The sequence below is a fragment of the Pagrus pagrus genome (genome assembly GCF_965226575.1).
Source record: "Pagrus pagrus genome assembly, chromosome: 7".
NCBI lineage: Eukaryota > Metazoa > Chordata > Actinopteri > Spariformes > Sparidae > Pagrus > Pagrus pagrus.
Window position 1 is genome coordinate 14705978 of NC_140191.1, and position 26531 is coordinate 14732508.

The 26531-nt window shown below is 41.7% G+C and overlaps 2 protein-coding genes across 5 annotated transcripts in view; both read left to right on the forward strand.

The window, feature by feature from the left end:
- Positions 1 to 15011, forward strand: part of atp8b2 (ATPase phospholipid transporting 8B2) — a 30005-nt gene extending 14994 nt beyond the window's left edge. For both annotated transcript variants that reach the window (XM_084357116.1, XM_084357115.1), the window contains 19 exons: positions 169 to 365; positions 1569 to 1689; positions 2191 to 2278; positions 2885 to 2919; positions 3039 to 3198; positions 3280 to 3468; positions 4400 to 4515; positions 4726 to 4890; positions 5183 to 5294; positions 6548 to 6653; positions 7694 to 7979; positions 8147 to 8330; positions 10015 to 10238; positions 10330 to 10413; positions 10562 to 10807; positions 10944 to 11082; positions 12273 to 12403; positions 13394 to 13990; positions 14091 to 15011. In XM_084357116.1, the coding sequence (XP_084213242.1) occupies positions 169 to 365; positions 1569 to 1689; positions 2191 to 2278; positions 2885 to 2919; positions 3039 to 3198; positions 3280 to 3468; positions 4400 to 4515; positions 4726 to 4890; positions 5183 to 5294; positions 6548 to 6653; positions 7694 to 7979; positions 8147 to 8330; positions 10015 to 10238; positions 10330 to 10413; positions 10562 to 10807; positions 10944 to 11082; positions 12273 to 12403; positions 13394 to 13990; positions 14091 to 14180 (3270 nt within the window). In that variant the 3' untranslated portion in view covers positions 14181 to 15011. The remainder of the gene's footprint in view (positions 1 to 168; positions 366 to 1568; positions 1690 to 2190; positions 2279 to 2884; positions 2920 to 3038; positions 3199 to 3279; positions 3469 to 4399; positions 4516 to 4725; positions 4891 to 5182; positions 5295 to 6547; positions 6654 to 7693; positions 7980 to 8146; positions 8331 to 10014; positions 10239 to 10329; positions 10414 to 10561; positions 10808 to 10943; positions 11083 to 12272; positions 12404 to 13393; positions 13991 to 14090) is intronic.
- Positions 15012 to 16645: 1634 nt separating this feature from the next.
- il6r (interleukin 6 receptor) lies at positions 16646 to 25976 on the forward strand. 3 transcript variants are annotated; one of them, XM_084356969.1, is made up of 10 exons: positions 16646 to 16863; positions 19462 to 20067; positions 20654 to 20777; positions 20922 to 21100; positions 21515 to 21684; positions 21810 to 21954; positions 23651 to 23673; positions 23954 to 24011; positions 24334 to 24439; positions 25325 to 25976. In XM_084356969.1, the coding sequence occupies exons 1-10, from the start codon at positions 16782 to 16784 to the stop codon at positions 25587 to 25589; spliced, it is 1758 nt and encodes a 585-aa protein (XP_084213095.1). In that variant the 5' UTR covers positions 16646 to 16781; the 3' UTR covers positions 25590 to 25976. The 3 variants fall into 3 exon arrangements, with proteins under 3 accessions (XP_084213095.1, XP_084213096.1, XP_084213097.1); XM_084356970.1 differs by having other exon boundaries at positions 20925 to 21100; XM_084356971.1 differs by lacking the exon at positions 24334 to 24439 and having other exon boundaries at positions 25325 to 25495.
- Positions 25977 to 26531: the final 555 nt, after the last annotated feature.

A 26531-nucleotide genomic window follows, 5' to 3' on the forward strand; every position in this document is an offset into this window, starting at 1 on the left:
TAACTATTTCAGGACTTGATCTCAGTGGCTTAAAATCTAGTTTCATATATCTGCTCTAATGATGTATCTTATCCTAATTTGGGCTCAAGTGACCAGAGATCCAGGCGTCAGATATCTGATTGTACTTTTACTTTACTATGTTTCTCTTCATCTGTGTGTTTCTGTCAGATCTTTGGCTTCCTGGTGTGTATGGGTGTGATCCTGGCTGTGGGTAATGCAGTGTGGGAGAGAGAGGTGGGCTCCTTGTTTCAGAGCTATCTGCCCTGGGACCCTCCTGTAGACAACTTCCTGTTCTCAGCCTTCCTCTCCTTCTGGTCCTATGTCATCATTCTCAACACCGTGGTGCCTATCTCTCTGTATGTCAGGTGAGGAGGACTCGCGACTAATTACTGGAAGTATAGAAGAGTTCGATCTGGTGACTCGCTGTTAGGTTTAGAGAAACCTGGTTTGGCTGGTTTTTGGCTTGTTTCAAAGAATATCTTCTCCCATGTACGTAAAAACATGATTGTTCAGTTGCAATTATATGTTGGTGTTGTTCCGGTTATGATGTCCCAGGAACAACACCAACACAGTGATATCAAATTGTTGTCTCCAAAGCACCACATTACAGTATGTGATCCCATGCACACCCTGCATTCAGTGAGAGGGAAGATGCACCAACTATATATTTAATCATCGTATTCTAAAAGTGGTATAAATGCAAACTTGTACAAAAAATGAAGGAGAGCAGTATGTAATAATAATAATAATGATGATGATACATTTATTGATATAGATTTGTTCATTATATAGATCTTTTCATGATATTCAAACACAATCATATTATGAAAGGAAACAACACATTGAGAACAAGTAGAAAAAGAAACATATACGACAAACAACATCATCAGAGTGACGATGGAGGTTTGAATGATTTGAATAACTAATCACAAAGCTCTCACACAGGACAGGCTCAACATAATGAATTAATGTCCTAATTATAATACATAATTTAAGAACAAGCTATAATCCAGGCAATGAATACAAGTTACACGTGTCACTTAACAAAACAGCAGAATAATGCAGATAATACCACCTCATACTACAGTAGATATACTCTTAATACAAAATGAAAGATAAACAGACATGTTTTAAGACATATAAGAATATGAGGTATGAATTTATAAACTTCATCAGAAGCTGATCTCGTGGACGTGGATGTCTCCTACTTCACTGAGAAGTCTCTTCTCAGTGTATCTGCACTGGAGGTTTCGAGTTTCCACATCACACTTGCGTAAGTTGCATATTGGACCATGATATGCTTCCAGCCAAGCAACGATGTCAAAAAATCGTGCTTGTATGTGCACATCTTAGACTGAGATTTAAGGTCAGCACAGAGCAACTTTCCCCTGTGGGAGTACGAGCTCTGTGTGCCTCCAAAGGCCGACTAAACTACTGACTGATGGCAAATTTGTTTTCTGCTGTCTCTGGTGTCAAGGTGTAGCGCTAGAGAACCTAAATCAGCAATAAGCTAGATGACTTGTACTGTTATTGTAAGGATGTGCCTCTGTCACCTGTCTGTGTCTCAGTGTGGAGGTGATCAGGCTGGGCCACAGCTACTTCATTAACTGGGACCAGCAGATGTTCTGCTCACAGTGTAACACAGCAGCTGAGGCCAGGACCACCACTCTGAACGAGGAGCTGGGCCAGGTGGGCACCCACACTTTCCAGACAGAAAACACAGTCTGTGTGTGTCACACTAATACATCATGCATGTTTACTGATCGTCTATCCCAGTTTCTGTAGCTTTTCTTATGCGTCTGATTCTCAGTTAATTATTCTTTAAATACAGTATTTTAAAAGTGTATTTCCACTTAACTTTCAACACGTTCTGCTGTCTATGAATGATGGGACCACTCGTCTCTTCCTGCACAACAGAAGTGCACCAGCAGACTAAAAGAAATCTAATTCAGAGATTCAGAGATGAGGAGGCTTCACAGATTGATCTGAAGATTAGATCACTCTCTCGGCCTATAATTGGTGTTCAGTATAAGCAGTTAAAAATGCCCCACCCTAAATTCATTTTAAGCATATCAGTAAAAATCGCTTGAAAGTTACTTATAGATTTGCAATATTTTACAGTAATTGTTTTGTTTCTGTAGTTTTAGATTTAGTGTCACATGTTATATGTTTGTTTTTCGTTTCCTTTAGGTTGAATACATCTTCAGTGACAAGACTGGAACTCTGACTCAGAACATCATGAGCTTCAATAAGTGCTCCATCAATGGACAGACTTACGGTGAGTACGTGCACGCACACATGCATGCACGCACAAATGTGCTTACCCTAATCCTAACCTTAACCGTTGATCTGAAAATCAGCTTTTTTCCAATTGGGGACACGGCTGTGCTCCCCAATTGCACCAGTTAATTGTTCTTGAGTCTGACATTTGTTCCCGAAAGTTATACCAACACACACACACATACACACACACACACACACACACACACACACACACACTCTTATTAGGCACTTAAGTAGGTACACGTGTAGAGTCATTTGCAGTACAATAAAACTGCTCTGCCAATATGTTGGTAAAATGGGAATTTAATTATACATTGATTAATGAGGTTGATTACTGGACTACATTATACTGAGAGGTGTTTCTACTATTTTTGTCCTTCCCTGTTACGTACATGAGGGGACCAGAATATTAGCTTATGACAGATCTTTATGACATTGTCAACAAAAACTGAACATTACAGACATCTTAAAAATAGAAAACCTGTACTGGGTTACATCGGGTTATGGGGTGTACCTATAACAAAGTGCTCACTGAGTGTACACACATAAAATAAATAAAATACACAACAGAGTCTCACACGTCTGTTTGTGTTACTTTCAGGTGAGGGAACAGACCCGCTGGCCCCTCAGCCAACGGTAAGTAGCCTTTTTTTTTAACTAAACCACATAATCACACACATCGGTACGCACACATTATATATAGTATATATGTACTCCTAGTTTACTGAAGTCCCCAACTCTCCATTTGTCTTCAGAGATTGGACTTCACTCCCTTCAACCCGCTGGCGGACCCGGACTTCTGTTTCTATGACGACACACTGCTGGAATCAGTGAAAGTGGGAGACTCACACACCCACGAGTTTTTCCGCCTGCTCTCCCTCTGTCACACCGTCATGAGTGAGGAGAAGAGCGAGGGTGAGCAAACAGACACCAACACACCATCAGTCTGTTACTTATTGCCCATTATTCATTATCATGTTTCCTCTGTCGCACCAGGAGAGCTGGTTTATAAGGCTCAGTCTCCAGATGAGGGCGCTCTCGTGACAGCAGCCAGAAACTTTGGCTTTGTGTTCCGCTCGCGAACGCCTGGGACGATAACCACGACAGAGATGGGACGACCCGTCACCTACACTCTGCTCGCCATACTGGACTTCAACAACATACGCAAGAGGATGTCTGTTATAGGTGTGCATCATCTTTTTCAGTTTACAAGAAACAAAAAAGGAGAAAAATCTGGAAATGTACTGGTGTTTATTTTAGATCAGGAAAGAGAGGATAAAATATTGCTAAATAATTCGATTAAAACATTTATGAGATTAATCATGTGCAAGGAACGACTCTGTACTTAAAGGGTCATTTTGTAAGATATGCCTAGAATTTTGTTTTTAAACATTCAAAAAATCAACAAACGTTGTCAACAAAATGTGAAGACACAATAGCGACAGCTAACTGGGCTACCTGCTAATGGCAGCTAGTTGCTACAGCCAAAGGAAGCTACAGCAAAGATCTTGTTATAAGGCAACCTTACTTACTAGGTTACAGTGATCAGCACCTTGTTGCAGAAAAAAACACAATGTTGGGTATACAGGGACATACATTTGTTGTGAAAACAGATCTGTGATCTTGGACTGTTCATGCTGTTATATGTTTTGAGGTCCATTAACACAACTAGAACTGATTTCTGTTGTTGCAGAGGGAGTCATTAGGTTGAACTCATCTGATAAATTGATCTTTTTTGTGTTTAAATCACAAATATGAAGTTCAATCTTGATCCACACTCGTACAAACTGACAGGCGACAGGCTTTTAGTCGTAGTTTATCCCTCAGTGAGATTTCACTGTGTGTTCCTGTGATTGGTCGTCCTCTCAGGTGCTGGAAAACTGCCCAGAAATCACAGGTCATAAATCACTCTTTCCTTAGCAACAACTTTGGTCTAGCAACAGAGCAGCAGGACCACGAGGCACTGAGCACGATTTCGCGCATCAGTGCCAAAACGACATTCAGACAGACAGCCTGTGTGACCCACTCGCTGCTGTTGACAGAGAGGAGTCTGGTTAATGTCGGATCGATTCCAGAGAGAATTTTGTCTTCATTGCACTCTGTTCATCTTCTCTAGTGCGTAACCCAGAGGGCAGGATCCGTCTGTACTGTAAAGGAGCCGACACGGTGCTGCTGGACAGACTCCACCCCTGTAACCAGGAACTGATGAACATCACCTCAGACCACCTCAATGTGAGCAAACGCACAAACACTTAGACGCATGGACAGAGTTCTGCTGCCATCTAGTGTCCCCAAACTCAAAAACACCTAAGCCTTGACTCGGATCTAGTTTTTCCTGATCAGATCATGTGTTTCACCTTGACACCTACAGGACGTTGTTGTTTCTCTTCATGTCAGAATGCGTGTATATGTTTTGACATGTCTGTGTGTACTTGCTTCCAGGAGTATGCAGCAGATGGCTTGCGGACGCTGGCGTTAGCCTACAGGGACGTGTCAGAGGACGAGTGGGAGACGTGGTCGGAGAGCCACCGCTGCGCTGACAAGGCCACCAACTGCAGAGATGACCGACTGGCGGCCGCTTATGAGGAGATAGAACAAGACATGATGGTTAGTGAGTTTGTCTGAGATTGTGCCTCTGTGTGTGTGGCTGTGTGTGTGCGTGTCTGACTTTCGTTTTCATTTGCATGGAAGATTAAGCCATTTGTTTCTCACCCAAGTTCCTTCTGCAAACTGATTTAAAATAGCATTCTAAGAAAGGGAACTTAGTTAGTGGTGACTTAGTGGTGAGGGGAAATTCCTGATTAACATGTCGGGATGTTGTTAAATGATGGTTGATTATAGACTAATTTAAATTTCCAGCCGGTATAATAAACTGAAACTTGTCTGTGTGTTTGTCTAGCTCCTGGGTGCCACAGCTATAGAGGACAAGCTGCAGGAAGGCGTCCCAGAGACCATCGCTGTCCTCTCTCTGGCTAACATTAAGATCTGGGTTCTCACTGGAGACAAGCAGGGTGAGACACACACACTTTGGCACACACTTCCAGAAATGAGTTTGCATGCAGTTATTTTTAAAAAAAGCCCCATAATTTGCATAATTGTGTGTCGACACACAAAAGGGTAACTCAGCATACGGACTATCCTACGGCTGTGTCTGTCCTGTACTCTGACACTCTTGTTTGCACTGTGAACTAAGTTGCCCCAAACACAACTGAAATTCACCCAAATGGTCAACATAAAACCAGGCAAACCTCCACGTTCTTATCAAAATTGCAAAAATGACAAGCCGTAACATTTGTTAATAAGTCAAAGTACCATTCTGACTTCTGAAGAACTGTGCTGCTGCAGTCGTCCCAGCCTACAAATGGTCTTCTACACACCTAAGAAAAATCTTTTTTGTTTCAGATCCTCACACAAATCGCACCATCATCATTTCAATGAAAATAAGAATAATGACACATTCCCTTCAATATTGTGAAGCATATCGCAATTGCAATATCAGTCAAAATAATCACAATTCGATGTTTCTTCCAAGTCTTTCAGCCCAAATTCAGTTTTGCAGTGCCAGAGATAAAATAATAAGATTCTACTTTACCTCTACCTGTAAACATGACAAGACAAAGGTCAACATGTATGATTGTTGACCTTTGTCTTGTCATGTTTACAGTGAGTGGCTGACTCAGGATGTTTGAGTCAGGGGCTAAAAAGATTAAAAAGGCACCACATGAATGCAAAGGGGCACCAGAAGAAAGATATCTTTATAGTGAACATAGTGCACCACATTTTGTCCACTGGAAGGGCACTTTATTATGTTTTGTCTACATTAGGGGCACTTTTGCAATGTTTCTTTTAACATGGGGGCAACATGCACCTCCCCCAGAGTCCACCAGTGCCTATAGTAGACCTCCAAACTGTCAACCCCTGAGAAGCAGAAAAGCAATATTAAAATCCTTGTACAAAAGAAAATATGTTCACCAGCTTATTACAACCAGGCTACACTGACCAGGAGGCAATGGTCCATATGACCGGTGGAAAGCACGCAGGCAGCCTATGATGATGAACAGTGAAACAAGCTAAAAGCACTTAAAAACCCAGACTCTGTGAACGAATCTACCGCAAACACACACTGGAAATTTCGGGGAATTCTGACGTAAAAAACAAGATGACGGTGATCTTCTATGTGTTGCTCTCAGTCTGTCACCTGTTCTCTGTATCAGCTCAGATGCTTTACTCCACTCCAATAACCCTCTTTCTTTCTCCCACACAGAGACGGCTGTCAACATCGGCTACTCCTGCAAGATGCTGACGGACGACATGACCGAGGTGTTCATCATCAGTGGACACACCGTGCAGAGCGTACGGCAGGAGCTCAGGTCAGGCCCGGACAGCTGCATGTCCATCCTTCCGGTGTTTCTTTTTCGCTACACGTGGGAATCTACACTGACAAAAAACACAAAGGGCAGGTGTTGGTTTGAAAGAAACTGTGCAGTGTATGCATGATTGGAGTGAGTAGGTGTGGTGGAAATGTTTCCACTACTGTAGAGGAGTTAGTGATGCTTTGATGTAGCCACCTGTAGTTAAATCAACACATTGAAACCACCAAGCAATTTACAAGTGTCTAAATGCACATTGTATTAAGCCAGTTCATTAAGTTCTATTAAGAAGTTAGAAAAACCAGCGTCAAGTTGCCAAATCCTGCTTTTTTTTTGTTTTTTACTGAAACAAGTGAAATTCACAGAGAGAGAAATACAATTTTCTTGATGAATTCAGTGACTCATAAATCTGTCAACGTTTTGACTGACGCTCTTGTGAAATCATCTGCACTGCATGGTGTATGAGCACACACTGTATTTCCGTCATACGTGGCTCTCCAACGTTTGCATGTCCTGACAATTGCACACTCCAGTTCCCGTACCTTGTGTGAATTGCAAAACACTGATGAGTGTTGAGTTGAGTGTAGTTGAGTAAACTTTATTGCCATGACAACAAAAAGTTCTTACCTCAGCGAGCTCATTGTGCTACGGGGAAGGCAGGATGACAACCAGCACATCACGCTAATGAGACCTTAACATGATTAAAACATTTTAAACAAAGCTAAGCACACAGGTTTACCATTCAAAGGTCAGACAGCTTCAACATATTGTGGCACCCATCAACATGTTTTCCTTGTGACGCACAAATGAACACGGAGGTAGATCAGGAGCTGAAACATCACCACGGTCACCTGAAACCTCTGACATTAACCTGCTCTTAATCAATTTTCTCACCCCGCTATTTTCATCTCTTCTTTCACTTCTCTACGATCCCTCTCTCATCTCTCCTATTTTCTCCTCTCTGTAGTCATGTTGTGTTTTGGTTCTTGTCTCCGTGGCAAGCCCTGTTGATGTCGAGTTTTTTTGTCTTCCCCCTCCAGGAGGGCGAGGGACAGGATGATCGAGATGTCACGGAGCAGAGATGGAGAGAAGGAAGAGGGGATGGAGGGATGGGGAGAGGCGGGTTTCATGGGCAACGGGTTCAGAGAAGGACAAGGAGATGGTACAGCAGCAGCAGCAGCAGCAGCAGCAGCAGCAGGAGGGAAACAGCTGCAGTGCCCTCCTCCTCCTCCTCCTCCTCCTTCACCTCCACCTCCACCTCCCTCCAACAACCTCATGGACAACATCTCTGGAGAGTTTGCCCTCGTAATCAACGGTCACAGTCTGGTATGAATAACACTCCCCCAGACTGACACATACACAAACATTAAACTGTCAGGAAATAATGAGTTCAATGTCCCCTTCTTCTTAAAGTAGATGTTTTTCCACAGCTGAAACTCAGCCCCCTCACCAATGATCCTTAAACTTCTCAACCCTCCACTGTTCTCTGACAGGCCCATGCACTTGAAGCAGACATGGAGACGGAGTTTGTGTCGACGGCGTGCGCGTGCAAAGCAGTGATCTGCTGCAGAGTCACCCCCCTGCAGAAAGCCCAGGTGGTGGAGCTCATCAAGAAACACAAGAAGGCCGTCACTCTGGCTATAGGGGACGGCGCTAACGACGTTAGCATGATCAAAAGTGAGTTGTGCAGGCAGGATCAATATGTGCAGGATGGAGAGGATGGAGAGGAGGAAGTGTAACTGGATTATTTTTGAGACAGAGGGAAAGACAGAAGGAGAAGTAGGGGTTAGCCATGTGGGTGATAGTGCCTGCCATTAGGCAATGGAAATTCTCAGCAGAAGCGTCGTAGTAGAGGTTGTTTATCTACATGGTGTTAGCAGTGACGAAGGCGTGTGTGGAAATGTGTTGCAGCAGTTATGATGTCCTCATCAAGTTTGGTCTTTAATCTGGTGAGCATTTATGCCTGTGTCAACACTTAGTTAGACAGTTCAGCCAAAATCACGATTACTTTAACTTGCTTTACTGTCCAAACAACTGATTATGAAACTGCATGCCCTCTGCTTAAATCTGTGATAGAAGTACATACTGGACCCAAAGATGGTGCTTATTCAATCCAAAGAGAATTGCTCACCTGCCAGAAATGTTTTTCTAGCTGCTCAGTTTACTTCCTGGGTACGCAGCCCGCTGAATCAGCTGAATCTACTGAACTGGGCAACATTGGAAGCTAGTCTGAGCAGCGCTGTTGTATCCAGGTCTAAAGAATACATTGATGGTTTCCTTGTCATCTCCGTATCTAACCCAATACAAGACATCCTTTCTGTCTTGGAAATAAATATAGCCACTTAAACGAGTGTGTGTGTGTGTGTGTGTGTGTGTGTGTGTGTGTGTGTGTGTGTCCACGTCAGGTACACTGTCCTCAGCTCCCGATGTTTTCTCGTGTGTACTGTGTATTTCCTTACGTTCCTGTTGGACATTCTACAACTTGATTTCCTGTTTTACTCAGTTTACACAGCTTTGTGTGATTGTTGCGTTGAACGGTGTGGTGAACTTGTCGACTTTGTCCTGCTGTATGAGAACCGGGTCTCAAATGACGACTGACCTCCTCTTCATTCATTCCCCTTCCTTTTTTCTCTGCATCTCTATCACATACCTCCAGTGCTCTTTTACCTTCCCAATGGTTTCCCTTTCCATAGATTCTCAGTTCACATTTCAAATTTAGTCCTTCTGTTTGAGCAATCTTTATTGTAAGTAAGAGAGTTATTTTGATGCTCCGCTTCTCGTTTTTCTTGAGGCTGTTTTAGTGTTATTTCCACTAGTTTGATTCCATTAATAATTCAGATTTGAGCTGTAGCCCATTTTCTGATTTCAAAGGCAAGTGTCATGCTGGAGGAAAAACAGAGTTTTCCCAACCTGAAAACCCAAAAGTGGTTATATTAAAGGAATAGTTCAATATTGTCAATATTTTGTGAGCTATGCTTATTCTCTTTAGACAAGTTAGATGAGTTTTCTGGATAGTAAAGCTGAGGCTAGGTACAGGGCCCAGTTAGCTTAGCTTAGCTTATCTTAGCTTAGCATAGCGACTGGAAACATGGGCAAACTGAGTTGAAATGTTGAATAATTTATCACCTGTTATAAATAAAGACATTTGTTACAACTTATATATACTTTATAAATGGTGCCTTGTGAGAAGATGGTACATTTTATCTACACAAGTTGAAAGTTTCTCCACAGTAGGCCTTCAGAGACTGTTCCATAACCTGGTCATATCCTACAAGAAAGCCAAAAATGAAACTGTAGTTTATCTGACTATAGCCAGCTTCACCTCATTTACTTTTCTTTCTCCTTCTCTCCAATCTCTCAGGTGCTCATATCGGAGTTGGTATCTCAGGTCAGGAGGGGATACAGGCCGTGCTGGCCAGTGACTACTCCTTCGCCCAGTTCCGCTTCCTACAGCGCCTCCTGCTGGTGCACGGCCGCTGGTCCTACCTGCGCATGTGTCGCTTCCTCTGCTACTTCTTCTACAAGAACTTTGCCTTCACCATGGTGCACTTCTGGTTCGGGTTCTTCTGTGGCTTCTCTGCACAGGTATAGGTCCTCAAGGACATCTTTGCATTTGTGTGAGGTTGGTGAATTGCAATCATGATGTTCACTTTGCCTGTGTTTGTCTTTCTTGTAGACGGTGTACGATCAGTACTTCATCACTCTCTACAACATTGTCTACACGTCCCTCCCTGTGCTGGCCATGGGGATATTTGACCAGGTCTGCTCAAATTATAACCGCACACAGAGCCAGATTTTTGCTACACTAGCGAGTCATTTCACCAGTTTGGACCAGACTAAAAATATCTCAACAACTAATGCAGGATAGTCATATTTAATGCATCTTCTCACTCGCTCTCTGATTGTAGGATGTTCCTGACAAGAGGAGTTTGGAGTATCCTAAACTGTATGAGCCTGGACAGCTCAACCTCCTTTTCAACAAGAGAGAGTTCTTCATCTGCATCGCCCAGGGTATCTACACATCAGTCGTGCTGTTCTTTGTCCCCTTCGCCGTCCTGTCCGACGCCACTCAGAGCACCGGCGTGCCCCTCGCTGACTACCAGACCTTCGCGGTCACCACGGCCACAGCCCTGGTCATTGTGGTCAGCGTTCAGGTGAATGAAACCAGAGTGCTGTTATCTTTCCTCACAGCTCATGACCTCTGTATTAAACTACTGTCTGTCCCATCATTGTGTATTAACTGTGCACCCCTGGTGTGTTTTGCATGTGTGTTTGTGCATGATTATGTAGATCGCTCTTGACACAGGCTTCTGGACAGTTATCAACCATGTGTTTGTGTGGGGCTCTCTGGGCTCCTACTTCACCATCATGTTCGCTCTGCACAGTCAGACCCTCTTCAGGATCTTTCCCAATCAGTTCCACTTTGTAGGTCGGTCCCCTGTTCTCTTTATTTGTCTGTCATACACAAATACACACACACACACACACTAGAGGCTGACTGAACGTTTGTAGCAGGTATTTCAGAGTGAAAAAACAAATCTCATAAGACAACTTTTTATTAATTTCAGTATGCCTCAGGTAATGAGAGATATTTCAGAAATGTCAATAAAGGATAAAAGTATATAAGCAAACATAACCAAAGTATTTAGAGTGCAGCAGGGATGATGTAGCTTTGTAGGCTAACCTGGAAGTTAGCATCACCCTGGTTCCCTCCACAAAAAGCTATTTTTAATTGGATTTTGGATTATCTGTGGCAAGTTTATGATACTTGCACATTTTGTTCAGCAAGATAATCTTCAGTGTTATGCTAGTGCAGCATAACAATAGAGTAACTAGTTAGCTGCTGCTGTTAGCTCAGTTAGCAATGCAGCCAGCGGTCCAGACTGGGAGCCAAGTGAGTGTCGGTGTTTACACCACTATCACAGAAGCTTTGGACCAGGGCAGGCTAGCCGGTTAGCATGCTAACTTCACTGGATATCTTTGCAACACCATACACAGACGACACAACGTCATAACTGTTTTCTCGTCACACTCTGTTGAAAATTTTAGTTTTTTTGTTTTGTTTTTAACTAAAATTCTTACATATTGCAACTTTAAGCTTTTGTTAACATCAGACCTTATTTCAGGCATCTAACCTGTTCAAAAAACCCATTGACTTCCAGACTAGGGAACCTTTAACTGTAACAATGCTAACGTATTTCTGAGTTTTAGAGCTCATTCCTGCGGCACTCTAAGACTAAGACTCTAAGATCAGAAAAATGTAATCGAATACACATAAAATCTTCCAATAAAACATTAATGCACTGCTACCTGATATTATGTATGTGATAAGCCCAAATCTGACAGTAACATGAGCTCACCGGTATAATGGTTGGTCTTCACGATCTCCCCACTCACGCTTAGACACAATTGTAAATACATTTTATTGTAATAGCCTGCACACATACACTCAAGTGAGGAATTGGTTGATCCAGTAATATCTGAACCATGTTAACTGTAGTCACCTGCTAAAGTCATTTCACACCAGCAGTGAGATCATTGTGTAAAGATTTCTAATATCTGTGTTTACAGTGTTTGTGAAATGCTATAAACTTGTGCAATGTGTGTTTGTGAGTACAGGCAGCGCCCAAAGCACATTACTGCAACCAGTCGTGTGGTTAACTATTGCACTGGCAACAGCAATATGCATAGTTCCAGTTTTGGCTTTCCGCTTCCTCAAGGTGGACCTCAAACCTCAGCTCTCAGACACGGTGAGAAAACATTGATGTGCCCATCTTCTTCTTTGCAACATGTGTCAATGTCACGTCTTCCTAGAAGGTCCATCCGAAACTGGTCCCAGCCAATGATTAACTGCTCATCTGAGTGTTTGTGTGTGATGATGTGTTCAGGCTTACCGTCACAGGCCACATGCACTGCAAATATTGACATTATCAGTGCCCTAATGACACAAGTCAGTTTTAGTGCATGAGCTCAGCAGGTGTCCTTGTCAGTCAGTGCCTCTCTAGCTAGTTGGGCGTCCAACCGAAGCCACTGTCAGAGTGTGAAGAAGTTCCTTTTCTGATTTGTTTGTAGGGTTAGGGGTTTCTCGACAGGTAAAATTACTGTGGGGATAAGATTAATTCAAGATTTAAGAATCACTTAATTGTCTCACATTGTGAGAAATTTAGATTTAGCTTCTCCCCCATGCTGCATTCAAAAAACAATCCACATACATTAAAGACATATCTAGGTAAAAGACAGGGTAAGACAGCTGTGGGGAACAAGAAACATATCTAAGGACATGTCATAAAAACATACAGTAAACGAAAAGAAAAGGGGAAAAGGAGACAACTACAACTGAAAATAGACAATGCCAATAAACCATTATATAAAAGAAAAGTTGCAAGTATGAAGAGTTTTGAGTTTGATGAGACTGAGGATCAGAAGGAAAAGTGCTAAGTTATGTAAGTAATACATAGTACAGAAAACAATGCACACAGGTGGGAAGAAAAAATAAAATAATTAAGCAACCTTACAGGAAAATTCCCCATTTTGGGAAGCTAATAGCTTAGCTTAGCACAAATACTTGAAATGGCACAAAATAAAAGTCTGATGATAACAACCAGGGAGTGTTGTCACAGTACTGGAATTACTAACATTGGTACAACACAATTGATGCAACATTGAGGGCATCAAATGAAGCTCTCAAGCAGAACATGTACTCATGATGTCCCCTTTTCTTTCCTCCGTTCCTTCTCCAGGTACGCTACACTCAGCTGGTGCGGCAGAAGAAGCGAAAGCCGATAGGTCGTAGCGTGGGCAGCGCCTGGCGTGGGGCGGGCAGTGTGTCAGAGGGCCGTCTGGGCGCTCGCGGCGGTTCTCGGAGGTCAGGCTACGCCTTCGCCCACCAGGAAGGGTTTGGAGAGCTGATCACCTCAGGGAAGAACATGAGGCTCTCGTCTCTGGCCCTGGCCACCTTTGCCTCCAGACACAGCTCCAGCTGGATCGACACGCTCCGCAGGAAGAAACATACTCACACTCACACTCCCTCCAGCGCCTCCGGGGAGTGCAGCCCAGCGCCCAGCTGTATATCTGGGTCAGTTCCACCGCTCTCCAACTCATCTTCTGTTCTGGGCGGCTCACAGGATACGCCCATCGAGGAGGAAACGGGCACGCCACCAGCCCAGAATACACAGACTGATCTTGCCTCATCCACACAAACACCACCAGCTTCAGAAGCCGCTGCACCCCAGGCTTCAGCCCAGGCACTCACTGCTGGCGCTGTCACCCTCACAGCAGTGAGGACTCATGGGGGAGACTCGCCTGGAGGCTGGGCGATCACTCTGGGGGCTGTGCAGGTGAGCTGTTGTTGTAACACATCTTAAATCACACACACTGACTGACACTCGTCTGCTCTATCTGCATAAACTAACTCCTTTAACTCTTCTTCTCCAACAGGAAGCTCTGTTTGGACGGAAAAGTCGTGCCGCTGCATCCAACAGCCCAGGCCCACCATCTGTTGCCAAGGAAACCAGCCAGATTGTGTGAAACATTCAGAAAAAAACGGAGGAATTACTCGTTCACTACTGTCCATCACATGTTTGCACACTCATGCAGGAGGTGTTGTGTGCTTCAGTGAGGAGATACCGGGAGCACACAGACAAAAAAGCCTCTTCTCTCTGCTTCCCAACTGAAAAACAAATGAATCCAAATCGCAGGAAAGAGGACGCGCGCCCTGATGACATAGGCGTGGGTTCCCGCGGCTGAATGATAACTGTGTTCATGACCGATAGAGCATCTTGAGAGTTACGCTATATAACTGAAGGAAAGCAGCAGGAGCAGAAACAGATGTCAAGATAACTTAATATTAATGATCTAAAAGTTTGTTTCGACTTCAGAAAGTTTAGCCTCAAAAAATATCCTCAAGCCTCTGTGTTCACTATAGTTCTCAGTGAGAACGGCCCTTTAAGTTACAGAGCGCTGCAAGACTGTTGCAAAACCTGCGTCCCTTTTGTCTCATTGATCCGTTTTCTTACTCGTTGGACTTTACTTGTTTTCCTTTCTTTCTTTGCATCATATTGATGTGTTTTATAATGGCCTAGTTGAGTTGCACCTTAAAGCAAGCTCTCAGTGCTTTTTCTCCTCTTTTCATGTTCAGATCATGTTAATGTACCTCTGATGTGATGTCTCCCACCACCACAGTAAGAAAGAAACTGCCGCTGGCTTACTTTTCTTTAAATCTGGGCAAAGAGCAAAGAAACTCGAGGCGGCAATGGACATTTAAAGGCGGTTTGTCAAATCCTCAATCGTACATGTCGTCATTCTGTGCGAACGGTTTCGTACTGTTTGCGTACACTTCAGTAAAGTGCTTTACATTTTTATTTGTCCTGAATAAAGGGAAGGTGTTTGGGGATATTCATGCCTTAACAATGACGACATTATGGTCCTTTCTGGCTCCTGATATATTGATCGAGTTCAACATCCCATCTGTGTTTTACAGTAAATGCTCCTATCAAATACTGACCCCTGACCCAGATTGGGGTGAGATAATTAAGTACAGGGTGATCAGAGGAAAAATATGAACCTGTTTTTGTATCTGTGCTTGTAAAACAGTCTGAAACAAAGCAATCTAAGAATGAAAACACAACATAATGTGACCATGATCTGCAAAAACAAGGCTGTAAATGAATGTACTGTGCAGTGATTGGCTCCATGAATTGTTTAAGCATGGGTCAACTCTTGAACATGGAGCTGTTGAATGAGGGTCAATAAACATGTCATCTCTCTTTCACATAAAAAAAAACATACTGTGTTCATGCAAATGTCAGTTGAAACACCGACCACAATCTAAGGTGGAAATGACTTTACTGTGGTGGGGTGAGAAATGAGGTAGTGTGAAAAATAACCGACACATTTTTTAGGCGACTAAATTAACCGCACAAAACACTTTCGTGGTACTTTTTTGTGGCAAAAATACATTTAAGTCTAGTTTATCATGGTGCACCATCAGTTTCTGTTGACAGAGATCAAAATATAAACAGAAATTAGAGAGAAATTAGATCTGTGTCCAGATCAAAAAAATAAATGCAACACTTACGAGCTACATCCCCACACTTACAGATGGGTAGATGGGTAGATAATGTCAACTATATAAATAGTCCTTGAGCAGAGGCGGACTCAGGATGTTTGAGGTCCAGTGGCAGAAAAAATAAAAAGGGCACCAGCACACAGAAAGGGCACTGGAAGTGTGACTTCATCATGTCTCCCATAGGGGCAGCAAAAGGGCACTTTCACTTTCTTGGATGTTTGGCAATCTGGACCCCATCGGCCTATTCGTTTATTCATTTTGTCTAAAGGGACGAATCCAGGAAACTTTTTCTCACGACATTCTTCAAAAGGGTGATTCTCTACATTTTCCCTAATTTCTCGGGAATATGGATCTCGATGAAAAAAATAAAATAATATCAATTTGATGCGAGTCCAAATAAAAAATCCAGATGTAGCAGATTTAAATGTTTTATGTTATATTGAATTAGTCTTGATTGAATTAAAGGGGACTACAGGGCCTTGGCTGGGGACAGCTCTACTGAATGCCACTGTAGTTTTGAACATGTGCTACTTTGGCTCTGATGCAGCTTGTAATCTGCAGAGTAACTAGTAACTAAAGTTATTAAAGACATGTAATGGAGTAAAAATGTAGAATATTTATCTCCCTAACCCTAACCCCCTAACCCAAAATGTGGTGGAGTGGACGCAGATAATGGAGATACTAATAAAGTACATGTACCTCAAAGTTGTACTCAAGTACAGGACTTGAGTAAATGTAATCAGTTACATTCCACCCCTGGACTTAGACCTCACTGTGAATATATGAATATTAAATTAGCACTTCTATATTCATCACCGTGGGGGTTTTGTTTTGACGCTGAGGAGGATTTCCTCTGTGTAACGGGCTGAACAAGGGGAAGAGAGCTGGGATTTCACAATAACGGGTCATACGTACAACAGTCTGCTGCAACCAGAGGAAGCCGGTATCTGTGTGGAGGAGGACTACTTGTCCGTGTGAAAACTTTGATGGGACTCACAACAACCTCCACCTGACGCCCATGCGAGTCGGAGGACTCGGTAAAGGGAGATTCATGCGCAAAAATGCGGATTGTTCTCCCTCTGCTGTGTGCCCTGTGCGCCTCAGCGGTCGGCAGCATTTTCGACGGCACCTGCCTCAGAAAAGGTAAGATCCCAAAATACATTTCATTTGTCTTGTCATGTGAGCCGGTCTGCTCGGTTACTGACAGCCGAGGAGAGGTGAAGACACGTTTGAAAAAGTTTAAAAGTGAGTTGGAGGTGTTTTTCTCCGCTTTCTGTCACCCACAGGAGTGACTCACATGTTCTCATTTTTCTGATTTAATATGAATCACAGCAACTGATGAAACTGACAGTGACTGACGTGTTTGCAGCTTGAGCACTGTGTTCAGGTGTTTTACTTATATTCACTTTACACTGGAAAAATGCTCTGATACAAAAGTGAAAGTTCTGCATTGAAAATGTTCAGTATAATCAGGAAAAGTGAAAGTACTCAATGCAGAAACATGGTCCCTCCCTGTGCCTGTTAAACTAATTATTAATATTATTATAATTACTTAAGCATCAAAACAAAAGCAGGATTTCACTGTTAGTTAAGGTGAAGCTAACTTTTAGTTATTTGTATGGGGAACCCTCCAGATCTTCACAGATCCATCTAATGTAATGTAGCAATTTTATTCTATTTTATCTTATTCATTTTGAGTCTATTTTTATTTTTTGGGGGTTTTTTTTAGCACATGTCTGCTCTTGCACTGCTACTTTTTCCCCTGTTCTGCTGTGTCAAATAGATAGATACTTTATTGTCATTGCATATTAAATACAAACAAAACTTTTGTTTACACATATAAAGATAACCTATAAAAATATGTACATAATAAGTAGTCCATAATAAATAATAAATAACTAGAATTTCAACTATGGGGGACCATAAAGGTACATCTTATCTTATCTTATCTTATCTTATCTTATCTTCACACACACTGCTTGTTTTGTCCAACCAATAGTACAAAACTATCAAAAATAAAGTGTGGTGCAGTAAAAAAAATATTTGATATAATGTTTCCATCCTTAAATGTGGTAAAGTAGGAAAGTAGCATTAAAAGAAAACACTCAAGTACCTTCAGTTTGTACTAAAGTACAGTACTTGAGTACATGTATTTAGTTACATCCCACCACAGGATACTTCCAAAAACTTCTGTATGATTTTCTCATTTAAACACAAAACACTGATTTAAATGATTTGTCTTGACATTTTGTGTCACTTTGAAACAGCTGTTTTGTAAAATTTTGTGGATATATTTTTCATCTTGTCCCCAAACTATAACTGTACAGTATATTTACATTATTTAAGTTTGTCTTAAAGTTGGTCCTTCTCTTGCTTCTGTCATGAAGTTCAGCCTGGACACAGGGCTGAATTATTTTCTCTAAATGTTGGTGTCATTGGCAGCGTGTTTGGATAGATACTCCTGTTTGTACGAGCTGTTTCTCTCCAATCAGAACGTACTACACGTGTGTCTTTAACCTTGGTCGTGTTTGTTGTACTGGACTAAAACTGCTGGAGGGAGTTATGACGCTTTGAAACAACTCCTTTTAACTTAATGCAAAGAAAGATTCTGCCTTTTAATTGTCCAAAGTCTTTATGCACAGGAAAATTCAATTTTTAAAATAAGTACAAATAAGGCAATGTATAAAATCAGCTGTAGAGCTTCTGCTTTCTGTATCTAATTCCTCAGGAATAAAAGGTTAAGTGAGAGAAAGGGGGAGAAAGTGTGTTTGCACTTCACATGATTAATGAACTTCTGATGTCAAGTGCCAGTCAAGTCCAAACAGGAGGCTCTAAACACAAATACAGCTCAGGCATGTCTCAAGTCATGACTGAGTTTTGAGCTGTATCAGAAAATCTGAATAATGAGGGAACGTCACATATGTAAATAAAGGAGAGATGACACAGAGGGGGGCAAGTTTTAGGACAGAAAAAGAAACAGAGAAGGCGAGGGACAAATTAAAAGAGGAAGTTTAGAAGGAGGTGGTAATTTTAGCCCTGCAACGTGGTATCCTATCTGTGCTGTGTCTAGTCGACCGCAACCAATACTCAAGGCAAAGCTTGTCATTTTGCACCAAATACAGTAAGAATGTGCAGTAAAGTCAAAACTGCCAGCACATACAAGGAATATAAGGAAAGGATAAGTTCACCCGAAAATGAACATTAAGTCTTTATCTAACCACATGCTGATAAAAATCAGGTGAAGTTTCGCTGTCCACAAATCATTTCTGGAGCTTCAAAGCAAAACAGAGTCGCAGCATTCTCGTAAACAACTGAAGTGGATGGAGACTTGTTTCATAATGTAAATAAACAACCGGGAAAAAAATTAAAATGGCTCCATACAGCTTGTGTGTTGTAATTCAAGTCTCTGTCCACTCCAAGATCCCAAATTGATTTGGAAAGACGTTATTTACACCCTTTGTTAAGCCGAAATCTTCACTGTAGCTAAGCGTTAGCTTGCACCCCGTCTGAAGTAGGTGCACAAACTGGACCATAATGTGTAAATAACAAGACTCCCCACCTACTACAGTTGTTTAGGAGAATGCTGCAACGCTGTTTTGCTGTGAAGCTCCAGAAATGGACCACGAACCTCCCCCGAATTTTCATCAGCATGCGGGAGAGTAGACTGAATTTCCATTTTTGGGTGAACTGTTCCTTTAAGTTTGTAACTGATGTTATTGTTTTTGGGGGGTTTTTGTGCAGACCCTCCCTCTGGTGCGTTGGTTTTATCTCCTGGTAGTGAGTTGGTCCTGACCTGCAGCGGCCATGTGGCGGTGGATGGAGTAAAGGTCAGAAACGGCTCAAACACCAATAGAAGACGCAGTTCTTCAGCTGCAACCCCAACCACTGTAAACGTCATAACCAGTCCTGGAGTTCAGCTGAAAAGTGACACACATACTACGGAGAATGCAGTAGGTCAAGGGTATCATGCTAACCCGACTGAGGCAGGAGACAGCAGAAGCCTCAGGCATACAGATACAGGATACACAACTTCGCCCATGGCTCACATGGGCCAGCCAACCGGTGCGCGCAGACTGCTAAACACTGCAGAGACGGATGGCGTGGATTATGAGGAGGAGGAAGGAGAGGAGGAGGAAGGAAGCAGGGTAACAAGGGGCATAAAGTGGAGGTCTCAGTGGAAGTTGAACAAGAGGAACTTGGGAAAAGGAGACAGAGACGGGGGAGGAATCACATTTGATAGGAGTGGAGCTTCACTGACTCTGTCCTCAGTGAGACTGACAGACTCTGGGACGTACACGTGTTTCCGCAGAGGCAGGGAGAGGTTCTCCTTAAAAGTGATCGTAGCAGGTGAGTCTCAACAAAGACGTTTTGGATGATTGATGTTATAAGTGATGTGTCACAAAAATATTCAAAAATGCTATGTTGCAACCTGCCACAGTTTTATGGGCATTTGTCATTATTCTGAAAGCAGCTAATCCGAAAATGATTGACTGTTTAATCTATAAGAAAAATAAATTGTCTGATGTCACACAACAATGGCAGCACCCATGGGAGGGGGATAGGGTGTATTTGTAGACTACAGTATCTGTATCAGGCGTGGTAATGGAATATTGAGATACATTTTCAGGATCCCGTAAAATAAATATGTATGTAATTTAACCTCCTATTTCATTTATTTTGGCAAGGAGGCTGCAAAGTTATAGTTGTACTTGCAAAGGAGACATCTTTTTTTTTTTTTAATCCCCCAACCTTGGCTGGAACACAGCATACTGTGAGTGTGCAACATTGTTTGGGTGGGTCGTTCGTGTCGAGTGGTATCCACAGGAATGCCAGGACCCAAGGCCTCCCAGCAGATCACTGGATTGTAATCAGTAATTATTCAGTTGGCCTGTTAGTCCTTTTAATGTTGTGGCTGATCACCTGTACGTGTCAGATCGTCCAGGGAAACCCAGCCTGAACTGCTACAAAAAGTCGCCCAGCAGCAAGATTCGCTGTGAGTCGACACCTCAGAAGCCCAACACTGCCAGGCCTGACTGTTCCCTCTTACTCAGTAAAAAGTAAGCACACACACTACAACTAGAAATCCCCAATGAATCATTTATACATAGTGTGAAGATGGTAAAAAATACTTTATAACACAATATAGCATAAACTGGTATATTCATCTTTGTGTAAGTGACAAGGCTCTTTTCCTGTGTCAGCAGCGCACAGCCATTCATTCGCAGGCAGTGCTCGTACTCGTCTCGGACGTCCCGCTGTTGGTGCGCCCTGGACCACAACGAGGAAGAGCGGAGAGAGACCCACATGGCCTTCCTGTGTGTTACGAGCTTCGCAGGCAACGCCACCAGCGACCTGCTGGAGTTCCATCCCCTGTCCATAGGTAAGTGTGTGTGTGTGTTTGTAATGTGACTCATGTCATCCGGTCTAAGTCTCAAGCAAATTTCAAGTCAAGTGACTTTTTCCCCAGCTGAAACACTACAGTTTTACATGCAGTATTCAGCATTATAAAGAGAAAAGACAAGGTGTTATTACCTGAATAACAACGATATTATCGGCAATTTATTAAACCTCTTCAAAAAGTATGACAGTGAATTGTATTATCGTCATTAATATAAATGAAATAATTGCAATGAAAAAATACAAACAAATAACTCCATCAAAATATGAAATAATAAGTAATGAAAGGCAGAAAAACTAAAACAACTATACTGAGAATACAAAAAGTCATTTTCAGATCCGTCCACGACTCTGAAGGTAAATAAATCACTCACTATACTCCTTCCTGCACCCTCAGTAAAACCCGACCCTCCGGCAAATGTGACAGTCCGGCAGATCGAAGGACAGGAGACGAGGTTGAAGGTCGTGTGGAGTCTCCCGACCTCCTGGAAGTCTGCAGACAACTTTTATGAACTAATCCATGAGATTAAATACAGGCCGCACAGGTCGCCATTTAATCAGGAGCAGGTGCGTGCTGGGAGACAAGCTGCTGGGTATCCATGTTTTTGAGCCTGTCACAGTGTGTGTTTAGTTTTCACAGCTCAGTAGTTCAGCGCAATAAAACACTCTGGTGATGATGTGTGTCTGTGTAGGTACATGAGATTCAGGACAAACGCTTCGACATTATCACGGATGCGATGCCTGGTGTTGAGTACGTGATACAGCTCAGAACTAAGGAGCAATATGATGGCATGTGGAGCAGTTGGAGTAAGCCTGTCTTTGCCACCAGTTGGACGGGTAAATACACACACACACACACACACACACACACTAACACAAAAAAAGCCAGCTCAAAGTTAGATTTACTGATATTTCCTCTCGATCAGGGGCCAGCAGCCAGAAAATGTTGCCTTATGGTTTTAAAGACCTGGAAGTGATGTTAATTAAGTGGACCAGTACATCACTGAACTTGATATTATCCACTGTGGACACAGACAAAAGTAGTCATGACAACTGGAGGAGGCAGGACTCCTGTTTCCTTCCCGTATGATTAGGTTTTCCAATGAGGCTGTGTACAAGAACATCCTCCCATATGTACATTTACCCCGTCCAGTTAAGTTTCTGTTTCTTCCTGAATAAGTTAACTCATTGTGCACAGCATGCACACAGTATTTTAAATGAATATATCCTCATATCCTGATGTTCTGTGCAAAATTAAATATACCCCATTGAATATGAAAGTGACAAATGCTAATTTTGACCTGAAAGTGAAACCTTTTTCATGCAACTGTATTATCTATATATCTTTCACGTTGCCTGATAATATATCTCTCTTTAACACTTTCGAATTGACTTTTGTTCATTCTCTAAATAGCTATCTCCAATTTCCGCAATATATAGTATTTGAAAGTTTTCATTAAAAAAAAATATATATATTTACTAATTTACTAATACAGTAAAAAGTAACCAATATAGGCTAGGTGGGGAGGTGAGATCTGATCACAAGTGGTCACTCACAGAGCTGTTATCAATGAATATAAATATAATATAATTTCCCTGCACTTGTTTCACATTCGAGACAGTTGTATCAGTGACATTAACAGAATATTTTGTTCCATATGGTTCTTCACAGTATGAGTCCTTTTAAAAAGAAAGAAATTTAAAGCTTGAACTCTGAAGACATGGTGGGACCGGTTTAAAACAAAGTAATGTGTGTTTGTTGCCCCTTGGTGCTGGTTGTGCAAGTCCTGCTGTGACCGGTTCAAATGAAGAGAAATGTTCTTTTTTATTTTAAGAGGCTTGAGGAAGTAAAACTGTCATCAAATAATTCACTAGAAAAAAGAGCAAAGATTACACTCAAATAAACAGGAATTGAGTAACAGTCTTTTCTTGATCCTGTCGTGCTGACCATCATGCAACCTCTTAAAGGGTAACTCCACCAATCTGACACATTAAAGTGTGTTTACAGGTCTTGGGTATGACTACAGCATATGGGAAACAAGTAGTATAAATGCTTTCAGAGGAAGTTGCATGTAATAAAATAATAATCCTGTCCTGTACAAAAGTTGCATGGAGTACAATGCCGTACCAGTGAACTGCTTTTTCAAACCTTATCCCTACATTACCCACAATGCAACTTAGCCACTGAGTCTTATCACTTGAAGGAATTTATCAGATTACAAGCAGCTTCCTCTGCAGGCTTTATACTACAATTTTCACATATGCATTAGTACTCCCCAACACCTGTAAACACATTTTAATGTTACCCTTTAAGTTGTCTTGAGCCTCTAAGTGCAATATCGTAGGCAACGGGGCCTGTTTCAGTTTCACCTGTCAGCCAAGAGGCTTCTTCGGTTCTAACTACCTTCTCACAGATGACAGATGGTTTGAAAGAGGCGTAAAAGAATCCATCTATGTCAAACGGCCTAGATAATGCAGCAATATCTTTTTTCCTTTGATAACATGTCCTTTGTCTGGATGTCTCTCTCCACAGCTCCAGCAGCAACTACAACAATGGTAAGAGTCTCAATGTGTGCATGAAAAGAGGTTAGCGCCCGCACACTTAGTCCATACTACACTTTAAGACAACATTTCAATCCCATTCATCATTCATTCATTCTCTGATAGATTTTCTGATAGCCTTACACCTGCATGATGTAACCATGTAACCATATAACCAGCGTCCCCCCTTTCAAATAGTCTCAATGTTGTTGTTTATGAGAAAATCATTAATTCTCTCTCTTTTTTTTGTTTCCCAACCTCCAGTATCTAACGCTGTCTCGTCTCTCACTTACAGTATCCAGTCTATACAGACGTGGAGAGCTCTGGCGATTACTCTACGATGGATGGCACATGTAAGATAGCTGTCAGACAGTAAAATATCTTGGTTAATGAGGTTTGTGTATGTGAGAGAGATGGGGAAAAAGAAAGAGGGAACTCTCAAATGTTGTTAGTGCTGAAAATCCCCTCTGCCCCACTGGGTTTTAACAGGAAGACATGTCATCATAATAACTGAGGCTCAACAACGAAACAAGCCACAGGAAACATGGCTCAACACACCTACCTATCTCTCTCTCTCTCTCTCTCTCTCTCATACACACACACACACACATCCAAATATATACTTGCATGGATGTACTGATCGCTATAAGGGTTTCATTCCTCTCGTTACTGCAGCTCCTCCTGCACTTCCTTCAAACTCAAACGAGGTGTCAGCTCACGTCCTGTGGATTTCTGGTTCCTTTGCTCTCTTGTTAATCATTTTGGCTGCCTACATATTCAGGTAGTGACATGTGCACATTAGATATATTTTTGCATGTCTCTTTTCCTGCTGTACAACCATGGCTGGGTCACATTACTTTGCTGAACACAAATTGCATGGCATTTTTGAAATTAGTGATATAATCCATTGGATTACACAAAAAGTAGTCTAATCTGAATACCTTTTATTTACTTCAGAATCAGAGATTTAAAATATAACACAAAGAATGGAAGCACAAATATTATTTTATTTATTATTAACATCTCAAAATACTTCCAGTGCAAACACAATGGGTTTTGCATATGCAGCATTTAAACTTGGGCAAATGAAATTACTCTTGAATATAAATATATTATCGAACATAAACAGTAAAGGCACACACTACAGCTATGCTGAGTGTGTGGTACAACATGTGGAATAGTATTTTTTTTTTTTTTTGGTGTACATTTTGTTGTTTTTAACCAAAGGTCACATGGAGGACTTTGCTCTTGTAATTCAAGAGGAGCACTTACTCAAAATGTTCTTCCATTTTCCACATTGATAAAGTAATTAAGACTCCATTATCCATCATCATCATACTTTTTTAAAAAAAAACAAAAAAACAATTACACCTGTAAACTCTAAGGTGGTGTTGCTGAAGTCTGGAAGTATATTTGTGTTGAGTGTTTCTTATCTTGAAAAACAAATTCATAATTTAAAAAAAGATTTAATCAAAAATGTCTTCAAGTAATCCCTTTACTATAGTTACTATAATCTAGTTATGGTTACTTATTTTTGTAATCTGATTACCCATTACATGTAATCCCCAAATATTATGACGTGTATTAAATAATTGCATGTGGATGCATGCCAGATTTCAAACCTCAGCAAATTACTTCACCCAACTTCTCTTTTTGGTCATTTCAGGCACAAAGAGAGATTTATGTCTAAACTCCACAGCCTGAGTGTCTTCACCCAGTGTGGTGACTCACCTCAGCCTCAGCCTCCGCCCTCTGCCCCAACAGCTCCAGAAGCGCAGGCTTTGGTGACTTTTAGCCCTCCTCTTTACAAAGAGCCCCCACCGGGCGAAGTGAAAGAAGGAGAAGAAGAAAAAGAAGAGGAGCAGTGTCTGAACGAGACTGAAGCCATGCACTTCAACAACACAAGTTATTTCTTCCTCCAGCAGCAGTGATGACCACGCAGAAAGAGGAATAAGGCAGAGCTTTTAACGTCTTTGTGTTGTTGGATTGGTGTTTTTCACTTCAGAGCCAGCCAAAAAGTGTTTGTGTCTCCAACAAGCTTCAGCTTGAAGCAAACTCAGGCACAGCTTGTACCGACCGTCTTTTGTTCTATCTCTCTAACTCTATCTAATGCCTAAAATACCTCTAAAAGACTGTTTGTTGTTGTATTTTTTCTTAAGAGCAGCCTTTACACTCTCTCTCGTGTGTCTGTGTCAATTTAAAGTGTGTTAATAAACTGTAGATTACATGTCAGCCTAATGAAAGGCCTATGATATCACCTCATGTTCTGTTTGTATATAACTTTGTTAAGGTTTATAAAATATATCACTTACATCCTGCCCTCTCAGTTTCATCATATTCTTTACAAGCAAGTTTGAAAAGGATTGGTGGGTGGAAGAATCAAAAAAAGATCCTGTGATACACATCTGGATTATAAGATGTGTGTGCAGCTGCCAGGAGGCCCCAGAACTCCAGGCTTAATTGTTCAGGAACATTTACTGTTAAAGCACAATATCAGCTGATATGACGCAGGCCTTAAGGTTGATCCTGCTTTATTGCATGATCTTGAGGCTTTGCCTTGATGAGGGTCTTTGCCGAAATATAGTTTTAAGACCATCATTATCTCAGTTTTGTGCTTATATGTTGAATATTTATTAAATTAATTGAATAAAATCAGATTTCCACTCAGTAGATATGAGGCCACATGGTATTATAGCATAAAAAGCATGAAAAAACTGCACACATTGCAAAGAGTGAAAGGAGCAGGCCCAGCAGCTCATTCTAGCAGCTTGATCCAGGCATGCTGGGATTTTTAAATAGTTTGCGATGAAAATATAAAACAGCTAAATTAAACATTTCACCTGTTACACAGCCTCCAGAAAGGGATTCAAGAT

Coding starts and splice junctions, on each gene's coding strand:
- il6r (XM_084356969.1), top strand. CDS start 16,782: ATGCGGATTGTTCTCCCTCTGCTGTGTGCCCTGTGCGCCTCAGCGGTC. Junction 20,068..20,653: donor CTTAAAAGTGATCGTAGCAG/GTGAGTCTCAAC, acceptor TGTACGTGTCAG/ATCGTCCAGGGAAACCCAGC. Junction 21,685..21,809: donor CGCCATTTAATCAGGAGCAG/GTGCGTGCTGGG, acceptor GTGTCTGTGTAG/GTACATGAGATTCAGGACAA.